At 44.6% G+C, this 10,244-nt stretch overlaps 2 protein-coding genes across 2 annotated transcripts; one reads left to right on the top strand and one right to left on the bottom strand.

The window, feature by feature from the left end:
* Positions 1–5,670: 5,670 nt before the first annotated feature.
* CCR75_007936 (uncharacterized protein) lies at positions 5,671–7,838 on the top strand. Its single transcript, XM_067965992.1, has 6 exons — positions 5,671–6,232; positions 6,297–6,378; positions 6,443–6,531; positions 6,589–6,629; positions 6,679–6,789; positions 6,861–7,838. The coding sequence occupies exons 1-6, from the start codon at positions 5,807–5,809 to the stop codon at positions 7,369–7,371; spliced, it is 1,260 nt and encodes a 419-aa protein (XP_067822204.1). The 5' UTR covers positions 5,671–5,806; the 3' UTR covers positions 7,372–7,838.
* Positions 7,839–8,719: 881 nt separating this feature from the next.
* CCR75_007937 (uncharacterized protein) lies at positions 8,720–9,970 on the bottom strand (the record flags this gene model as incomplete). Its single annotated transcript, XM_067965993.1, has 1 exon — positions 8,720–9,970. One exon carries the CDS (start codon positions 9,968–9,970, stop codon positions 8,720–8,722), a length of 1,251 nt encoding a protein of 416 aa, XP_067822205.1.
* Between the last annotated feature and the right edge of the window lie 274 nt (positions 9,971–10,244).

The following is a 10,244-nucleotide window of genomic DNA, read 5'->3' as shown; positions in this document are numbered from 1 at the left end:
GCGAATTGCCATGAGATCTTTCTCTTCTTCGATGTCGATTGCTTCGATATCGACATCATTAGCGTCGTTGGTAACTTTGACGCGTGATGAGCATGAACCAGAAACGGTTTTGATCGTGCGGGTCCACCCCCCCCTTAAGTTAGTTGATGGCGAATTCAACCATCGGTAAGAACTCGCTCCAATTTGGATAAGATTGGACGTAACCTCGAAGTACCTCTTCGAGGACGCCATTGACGCGTTTCGTCTGACCATTTGTTTCCGGATGATCAGAAGTTAACATAGTCAGCTGTGTTCCGAGAGATCGGAAAAAGGATTGCCAAAACTCCGCCGTGAACTGTGGACCTCTATCTGAGACCAGTTCACGGGGTAAACCATGGATTCTGAATGCCATGTCGATAAAGATACGGCACAGCCCGGAGCCGTGATTGACTCTGGTTTTGCAGCAACATGTCCCATCCTGCTGAATCTGTCTCCAAACAAGGATTCCATTGTTTTTGTGATCGTCTTCGGGAAAGCCGAAGACAAAGTTCATAGATACGGACCACCAACATTCTGCCGGAAGTGGCATAGGTTGGAAAGGTGCACGGGATGAAGTTTTAGGCTTCACCCGTTGACATACCTCGCAAGCACGAATGTACTTGCGCACGAACTGATACTGGCGGGGCCAGCAAAAGTCGCGACTTACTGTAAGATAAGTTTTCTCACGTCTACAATTCCTACTTGCTGGTGTCATGCAAGATGTGCAAGCGCAAATCATTGTGAGTTGGAACGACGACACGTGGAGTGTCGCCGGCAACGACTGTGTTATACAATAAGCCGTTGCCTGTTGTGTATCGATCGGATGACAATCGATATAAAGTCGGTAAATCTTTAAAAGATTTATTTGATGGATTCATCAGATGATCCATTGAACGCAGAAGGTCGTTACCTTTTGCGTAGGCTTTCTTTATGTCATCAAACAAGATTGATGACGGAACACATAAAAGGAGTGTTGCAACAGTGAGATTATTTCTACTGCTGGAATTACCAGCCGGCTCGAGATCGGGTCGGCGTGATAACGCATCAGCGACGACATTAAGTCTTCCTGGTTTATATTCCACGGAGAAATTATGCTTCGCGAAGAAGGATAGCCACATCGCCATTATTTGCGAGAGGTGTGGGCAATTTACGGCCGTGCGTAATGACGCATGGTCCGTATATACGATGAACGGTCTATTTCCGAGGAGATAGACCCTAATTCTAGTCAGTACATATGTCATGGCAAGGAGTTCCTTGTCATGCAATGGGTAATTGCGTTCAGCTGGTTGCAGCTGACGCGATTGGTGACAGAAGACGCGCTCCGCGCCGTCTGTATCGTATTGCATTAACGCACAGCCAATTGCGAAATCGCTGGCGTCACAAACCATATGGAATGGACTGTCTTGATCGAATGGACTGTCTTGATCCGCAATCGCCAAGATGGTTGATTGCATCAAGCTTTGCCAGATGCCCTCAAATAACGCTGACAATCAGCGTTCCGTAACCATTTCTCGTGTTTTTTAAGAGACGAGAGAGATTCACTGTCTTCTCGGCATAATCGCGTGAGTACTTGTGCACTTACGCCGCTAAACTGAGGAACTTTTTAAGTCCCTTTACATGTACTGGCACTGGCCATTCGGTAATTGCCTTGATCTTATCGGGATCAGGGCGCACCGTGTTTACCGACGATGCACCCAAAAAGTGGTAATTCGCTTGCAGCGAATATACACTTATTGAAATTTGCGTACAACATGCTTTTGCATAAGTGTAAGAACCTGTCGAGGGTGAGTTTTATGAAATCTACGTCCGTCTTTCCGTCCATGTCCCGGCTATACTAATTTATCGTCAAAATAACTCTGTGCGAATTGTCGCACCGGTCTCAACAAATTCGTTATGCATTTGTTGAATGTTGCAGGAGCGTTACTAAGCCTCTGTGGCATTACTAGCCATTCCCATATCATCCCACTGGGAGTGCTCACTGCTGTGTACGGGATGTCCCGTTTACGCATAAGGATCTTATAAAATCCATCCATCAGATTCATAGACGAAAAGATGATACTCTTAGACATACCATCTATGATTACGTCTTTTCTAGGTATCGACGTTTGAGCCGGTACCGTTGCAGCATTCAGTTCATTGAATGCGTGCACTATCCGCCACCCTCGTGTGACCTTTCGCACACAGAAGGTCGGAGAGCTATGTGACGATGTTGACCCCCTTAGATGGCCCCCTTTAATCGATCGATAAAGAATTTATCGATCGCAAGTACTTGTTCACGAGGCAGTGGCCACTGCTTCAAGACATAGTACTTCGAGCCCGGTTTGAGCTCGATTTCATGTCGAGTGCCTTTATCCTTAGGCGACTCGCATGGAACTGTTTCAGGGAATACATCCCTAAATTCAATTAAATTCTTGTATAAAGGGTTTGTCTTAAGTGACTCCCAGATTTGAGTAGTATATCTCTCTCAATCCGAGTCTTCACATCGAGGACACTTTCGTTCATCGATGAGCTGCTGAGAACCCGTTCGTTCTCTGCAAAAATTAGCGCTGACCGAATATCGGTTACGTATTCGTCCTCTGTGACGAGTACGCAGATTTGCTTGATTCTACCACTATGCAGATCACTCAAGAACCGTTTGGGTTCTAGGGTAGGTAATTGAGTTATCTCCGAAGTTAACTTCGGAGGCGCATAACGATGAAGAGTATAAGCGCCTACTCTTGATTTGTCATTGACCAAGACATTCAATGTCATGGTTTTTTTTCTGGGATTATCCACAGGCCGCCGAGAGATTAATCCCTCGGGATGATGATCAAATCACTTCAGCATTAACTATTTGAGGGGATTTCTCCTCAAGTACGTGGGGACTTATTCCCTCAACGTCTTCCGACTGTGATTGCGCTATCACAGTCGGGTCTTCTACTATCGACTCTTTACTCGACCTAGGATCATCGTGTTGTCCCTTTTGGACAATCGGTATCTACCTTGAATGTCGCCCACTAGGCGTACATTCATGTCTCTAATCCTCTCCACTTATTCGATTGGTGGAGATTCGGCGCTTCCTGTGCATTCACACAGCCGCCGGCAGCTGACTCCACAGTTTGATTAGTAATCCCACTGAGATCTTGTGCAGTCGTACTAAAGACCCTACCACAAGTGAGGCCATCGCACTCACTCGTCGTACATCCACACGCTTGTAGGCGCTCCAAGACGTTCATCAGATGGCCATCTGATGAACAAGTCGCAAGCATCTTTACGGATCGGTCCTGCCAGGTGATTCTTGGCTCATATTTTCTGAGCAAGGTAAACCTAAGATGACATCAAATGTGTCCTTTAAATCCAGTACGATGAAATCATCATCGTACTGTAAATCTTTGAACGTGTAGTGAAATCTCACTTCGCGTTTTATTATTGTTATCGATGCGCCTGTCGCTAGACGCATCCTCATCCTCGTTGGAGGGATGTCGCGCTCAACATATTGAGTCTACGACCCTCTAGAGACTGGCGACGAATAAAATTATTCGACGCCTCACAGTCCGTTAGGGCTCCAGGTGACGAATCATTTGTCACTTTTAACTTCAAAGTGATGAGGGATTCCTCATCGCCAGGTGCAGAGACACCTAATGATTGTGTATCTGGAGCAACTTTCGTCAAGAGATTTGCAAATTCTCTTGAGGTTGCTGGGTCAGTAGGGCGTTGCGCCCTTATTGCCCTTAACCGTTTTTTGACGGTCCGCCTCGTTGTTGCGATTTCGCAACAACGTCGGACCCGCCACCATTGCCCTTTTTGGCATTAGGTCGATAATTACGTTCAGTACCTCTCGGTACTGGGCGTGGAGCACTACACTCATGAGCGTAGTGTCCCAATTTTTGACAGCGATTGCATTTCTGCAATCGCTTATTGTTCGAAAAGCAAGGTTTCTCGCTTTCGACATTAGAGAGGTTCATAGGTTCTGGACCTCCAAGATCGTGTCGTCTTGGAGGACGATACGATGACGAACAAGGTTGAGCCTGTCTCAAGCTAAAGTCCTCCTGTTCCGCTACGGATATTGCTTCTTCAAGCTATCCAGTTCCAGCGGAACAGGTGGGTCTTGACGGGACCAAATGACACCGTAATCAACGTGTGTTCATGAATTGAAATGTTAGTGATACAACTCGCTAAGAGTCGTATGTGCTGGACATAAGCGTGAACATCTCGCTTGCCTTGCTCAAGTTTTAGAAGCTCTGATCGAGCTCTGAACTCAGCCCTAGGCGGTTCAAACGTCTGTTTGATCCGGACTTTAAAAGCATCTAGCGACATAAAGACATATGGGTCGCGCAACTTAAGGCCTAGAGCCCAAGTTTTGGCTCGACCTGCCAAATTTGATTGAGCAAATGCGACTTGCATTTGCTTGTCGACGATGTGACAAGTTCTTATGGCATCGTCCAACTCGACAAACTATTTTAAGAGGGAGTCTTCTTCGACTCTTTATACTTAGAGATGTCAATCTTTAAGGTTTCTGGACGACGCGTATACATCATCCCAGGTACAAGGGTCTGTACCTGTTGTAACCTTAACAGTTTTGCCTGTTGGAAGCCTTGCTGACTATGCAAGGCTACCTTCTCCTTCGCCTCGTCAAGTTCATGTTGTATGAGCTTGGCGATGGCTGAATGGAGGGCATCTCTGTCCAAACCGGACAGTATGGCCAAGATGGCATCATTCCCTACGGTCGAACTCATTCGTTCGACCGCACTCCTTTTTATGTCACTTAGAAAGGAGTAGCTATCACGCGAAACGTGATGCGTTTTTCCATTATCATCTAACATTTCCATGTAAGATGATGGAACTGTGGTTCTTGGACGGACTACGAAGTGCTACCAGATGTAACGGGCACTGCCGACTTGTACTGCTTCAGTACAAGTCCACTTCGCCCTGCTTCGGTACAAGTCCACTTCGCCCTGTCTCGGTGCGAGTGGTGCCTCACGTCACTTCACGTACACTAGTACTTGCAGAGGAAGACTCTTTATAACACTTGCTTTAAAGAGAATTAAAAGATAACCGTATTTAATAAAATTAAGTTCTTTTGGTTTTCTATCTATTTATACTAACTTAATAATATTCTAATACTTAACATATAATAAAAGTATTATCTCTCTCTTTGCGCGCGTCCAGCGCTGACTGGACCGCCGAGCAAGTAGATATAATGGTCTGTATTTACGAATGTATAAGCTTTACGAATATTACAATGTAAAGTAATATTCTCCAAATATTATCTACCTTTTAAATAATATTTTTTCTAACAACCTTTTAGTGTTAATTTCATGTAATGATACACACCCCGTCACAACCTTCGAGTCCATCGAACTTTTATGTTGAGCCTGAGATCACGAAGCCATAACGAAAAACTAACTCGTAATATGATTCATGTTTATCTTTCATCGTCTCATGTAATCACCAGTATATACGCCGGCACACCTTCAATGCAACTTGTGCAAGAAAGCAATGCTGCTCCAGTCAATTTTGGCCATTATTACGTGGACAATCTATATGTCAATTTATTTAGTAAGATAAACGTTCGTGTAACATTCTCGTTACAACCTCGACATCGCTCATCGCTTCCTGTTGCTATGATTAGCAAAAAACACGACCATATTAATCAAGCTATTCAAAAGCCGAAAAATTTCGCTCCTTACTCTTAGCCTCCATCGTAGTGTAGGTTAATTAAATCTTAAATACGTAGGATCGTCCTGTTGACCCTGCAAAACAGATACGTGCTGAAAATATTACCCCAGTTTCAAACATTGTCGCTGGTATGTCGGACCTGCAGGCTCGCTCGGTTGAGCCCCCTAATTTGGAACTCAAGGAGCTTAATCGCGAGAACAAGAGTCTTAAGCACAAGCATAAAAGTAAGCGTGCCACCAAGTGTGATTGTAGTAAGGAAAAGGATCTTAAGTACTCGGCGTCGTTCGCGGCGTCATCAGGTCGTGTCCACATCCTCTCTAACCGCAACAGCAAAGTAAACCGCGAGGATGAGCTGCAAAAACTTTTGGCTGGCAAAATTGCCGAGATTGAAGTTGGTGGTGACGAAAATCTTGAGGCGCCTATTGACCTGTCGGGAATTTACCAGGACGAGGCACTCGTGATGCAGCTACGAGACAAGGTCGTGGCTCTGACGCAAAGCGAGAACATTTCCGCCGAGGTGAAGGTAACAGAACTTGCAAACAATATTGTTCAGCTGGTACGGATGAGCATTTTAATGAATCTTTTGTCAAAATTCGACTTGACGGGTGAATACATGGCAGAGCGAGCAGATTGAGCTTATGCAAAAAAAAATTGGTGAGCTGAATGCGAAATATACCTTGCTCAAACAGCGCAAAGATACAGGTTCGATTTTTCGTGAATGGGCTGGTGTGTCGTATGTTATATCAAGTGTGCATGCTGTATGCAGTGAGTACGAAATTGGTCAAGACAAATAACTCAAAGGCGAAGCTAGAACAACTTTGTCGCGAGTTGCAGAAGCAAAACAAGCTTATTGTTGTACGTATGTAGCTGTTTGAGTTTATTGCGCATTCTCCTTATATTTTGTTTTGATAGAGTGAAAGCCGACGGATTGCTGATGAAGAAGACCAAAAGAGGTAGACCTCTATACATCACTAAGTTATACGACGTTGCTGATTTTTAAAGCTACGTCAGACGTGACCTGTCAGCCCAGTTTAAGAAAACTATTGAAGAAGTCAGTGCCAAAATGGATATGCAGGGCCAGGACTACGTGTCGTCGCTAAAAGAGAATGAAATGTACGTTTGTCAGTGACGCTGCGTGTTAGTGTGCATTGTCAACGTTTTTAATTGTTACTGTCAACATAAAGCCTGCAGCAAAAACTCAACACGTTTCTCGAGCAGTATACGGCACGAGAAGAGCATTTTGATCGGCAATTAGAAGCTAAGGATTTATCCGTCCAGCTTGCAGAAGCAAAGCTGCAACACCAGATTCAGCTCACGTCATGCGAATCTAAGAAGGTGAAAATTACTCTGGACAAGGCCCAAGAATTTTCGGAACGAGAAATTCACCTGCAATCGCAACTGAATTCGTACTCTAAAAAGTTCGATGTTGTGCAGGAAACACTGACAAAGAGCAATCAAATGTTCACCAGTTTTCGTGAAGAGATGAATAAAATGGCCAAAACGACAAAAAAACTTGAAAAGGAAAATGTTGCGCTTCGAAAGAAGTGTGCCGAGTATGACAGCGGTGCAATTGCTACTATTCACGAGAAAGTTACTGCTGCTGAGGAGACTCTTAAGCTGCAGGAGAAAGTAAAAAAGTTAGAAAGCCTATGCCGTCATCTTCAAGCTGAACGCAATAGTAATCGGCAAACTTAACAAGTATAAACCACTCTTGATTGGCCCTGCGATGTAGAGTTAGCAAAGCTATGGATTGGCAAATAAAGGAACAGGCTGTAATCGCTCGCGACAACCGTTTTTAATCGTACTATTGAGGTTGTCTTGGTATAAATTTCTTTTAGGTCTTTCTACGATAGGCTACGAGAAGCAAAGTCAGTCAAAAGTTTAATGTGAATAGTTCAACTTGGAGCAACAGCGCATTCTTAAGCTTTTTAAATGTGAATCGATGACAATAAAGACACGGGCACAGCCCGGAGCTGTTATCGACTCTGGTACTGCAGCAAGATGTACCATCTTGCTGAATCTGTCTACAAAAATTAGGATTCCATTGTTTTTGTCATCTTCTCGGGAAATGAGGTTCGATTTGCATGTCGTTTAAAAGGCATGAATTTGCGAGCCTCAACAGCAGGGTCTTGGCGTTTCGAAGTAGCCTATTCACCCTGTTCGATTATTGGTAAATTACGAATCGATCGATGCTGCTAACTGAAGCCCTAAACGGATCAGTACGAGGCAGGTATCACGTTGCTACATCAATTTGGAAGTTGGTGAAGACACATTAGCTTGGTCACTGCCGACAGCGGTTACATATGTTATGATTATTCTTGACTAATTAAAATCGTTGTTATATTCTTTTTTGCATTTCAGACACGGCTATATTTCCAAATTTGACCGCTTCTTGCCAGAGAAAAGTTAAAATTTACTGGGTATTTCATTAACTGATAAATTATCAATCTGTTTAAGGCACGGGGGTTTAGTCCAGAAAAACCTGTAGAGGAAGGACTTTGATCGTGCAACTTTTATTTGAGCAACCAAATTGAAAACATTAGACGTTTTATTGGGAAGACATGTAAACTACAGACGCTAACATGGCGGCAAAGAACTCTCTCGTCTACTTTCGTCCCTTAATTTGATAAATGTACCACTTCATATTCTCCTACGCACTAGTTCGTGACAGTTGTCGTCCGTCGAACTGCTTTATAATTGTGTTTTGGAAGCCGCAATTTGTAACACGTCGGTGATGGTGATGCGTTTGGGGACTTGTGCGTTATGAAGGTTCTTTATCTTGACTGTCTTGACATTTGTGACACTTTACGCTGTTATTTTCTAAAGATTCCCTAAAAGAACTGAGGAACCTCAAGTGAAATATGCTAAGCGCCGACACTAAATTGTCCTTAAAAGGGAGATAGAATCTACAAAATGAAACCGTTCGCGCCGTTTATAGCAATGAAAAAACACCAGCAGCATAGTCACCTGTAGTAACTCTAACAATCAATTACAAATTACATTCCATTAAATTTAAAAACTTTGTTACCACCGAATTTGCCATCTATGACGAGATAGTTTTTGCAAACTGAAGAGCTAGTCGCTTAGAATGGGTCACGCAGTCGGCTAGTCCAATACCATAAAAACTATTGCCGCCTAAAACGAGGCCGGGTGCACTGCGGGCAACTTGCGACTCAATACGTTGCAGCGTCTGATGAAAACCCACGTGATATTGTGGGATTCCATTCGTCATGGTCAATGAGCGGATATAGTCGGGCTTATGCGTAATGCCAAGGTGTCGCTTAATAGCATCCAGCGCATTGCGCTCCAATTCTTTTTTGGACAGCGATGCCACCTCACGAAAGTGCGCACCGCCGCTCATGACGCTTAATCGAGTTTGAATCTTTCCCTCAATGTTCTGCTGGGGAAAGGTGTTGGAGTCAAAGACAACACCAAGCACCTTTTCTCGCGCGGAGGAAGGAATCAGATACCCAAATCCATCAATACTCAGCACTTGTCGATTATATCCTACGTGCACCATGCCCATGTCCACATATTGAATTTCATCGAGAGCCTCAGCCAAGCTAGGCGCTGTGTCCCTTACCAACGAGGCGACGCAGTAAGCAGGGATCGTCGAGAATACGTGTGCGGCTTGTATCGGCTCTAGAATTGCGCCGGATGCGGAGTCTTTCATCTCCAAGACAAAACGTGGTTCGTCGGACGACTTGTTGAGATTATTTACTTTCAATTGAGTCACTTGCGTGTTAAGATCAAGTTCTGACATTGAGTCGTTTTTTGTGCTGTCTCCTAGTGCTTCTATAAGTGTGCTCATTCCATCGGTAAAGCTGACACTGACAGACTTTTCATAATGCTTAACAAAGTCCGACTTGCTAGTACCGTCAAGTAGTGTATCGTTTCCACTAGAGCCACCAAAAAGCATTCCCTTAACCACAGACCCGTGCTTTTTTTCTAAATCAAACAGCATTGGGAAACATGAGCGAATTGAAAGCTTTTTGACGTCACCACCAAAAATTCCGGAGGCCATAGGGTCTAGCAACTTCTCAGCGACGAGAGGGCTAAATCTCCTTCCAATAAAATTGTAGATGGATTCGTCTTCTTTTGAGTGTGATTTGACAAACAGCTCATGCAGTGCCGCACGTGCCACGGGCAGTGAGAGCGACCAACGCAGCGCCTCTGATACTGACGATGGCACCTTCTCAATCTTTCCATTTTGTAGGATGTAGCGCGCCTGAGCTGCCGGATCTACAGCTTCCATCTGGTCTTGTAACTTCAGCTGCTCCACGAGGCGCAGCATTTCGGCCCCATTGCGTGACGGACGGAAGCCTCGAGGGCCTTCTTCAAACAAATAGCCCTGGAGCTTGGCAGTGCGGACCCATCCACCCAAGATGGAGCTAGCGTCCAGCACTCGAATATGCGTTGAATTTGCCGCGGCCTTAGGCAGCGCCTGACGTATAAAGTATGCCAAAGCTAGCCCGGATATACCGCCACCTAGTATCACCACATCCTTCATGTTCGGTTTACGGACACGCCTCTAAAAGTGGAATAAAAAATCTCCAAGAAACATTTTT

Source organism: Bremia lactucae (genome assembly GCF_004359215.1).
Source record: "Bremia lactucae strain SF5 chromosome Unknown BlacSF5_NotPlaced_19_SHOA01000004.1_2068294bp, whole genome shotgun sequence".
Lineage (NCBI taxonomy): Eukaryota > Oomycota > Peronosporomycetes > Peronosporales > Peronosporaceae > Bremia > Bremia lactucae.
The sequence above is the reverse complement of the archived record's forward strand: the minus strand, read 5'-3'. Positions and strand labels throughout refer to the sequence as shown.

Excerpts from the sequence above, each read along its gene's own strand:
- CCR75_007936 (XM_067965992.1), top strand. The coding sequence starts at position 5,807 with ATGTCGGACCTGCAGGCTCGCTCGGTTGAGCCCCCTAATTTGGAACTC. Across the intron at positions 6,379-6,442 it reads CAAACAGCGCAAAGATACAG|TGAGTACGAAATTGGTCAAG; the intron begins GTTCGATTTTTC and ends TGCTGTATGCAG. Across the intron at positions 6,532-6,588 it reads AGCAAAACAAGCTTATTGTT|AGTGAAAGCCGACGGATTGC; the intron begins GTACGTATGTAG and ends TTGTTTTGATAG.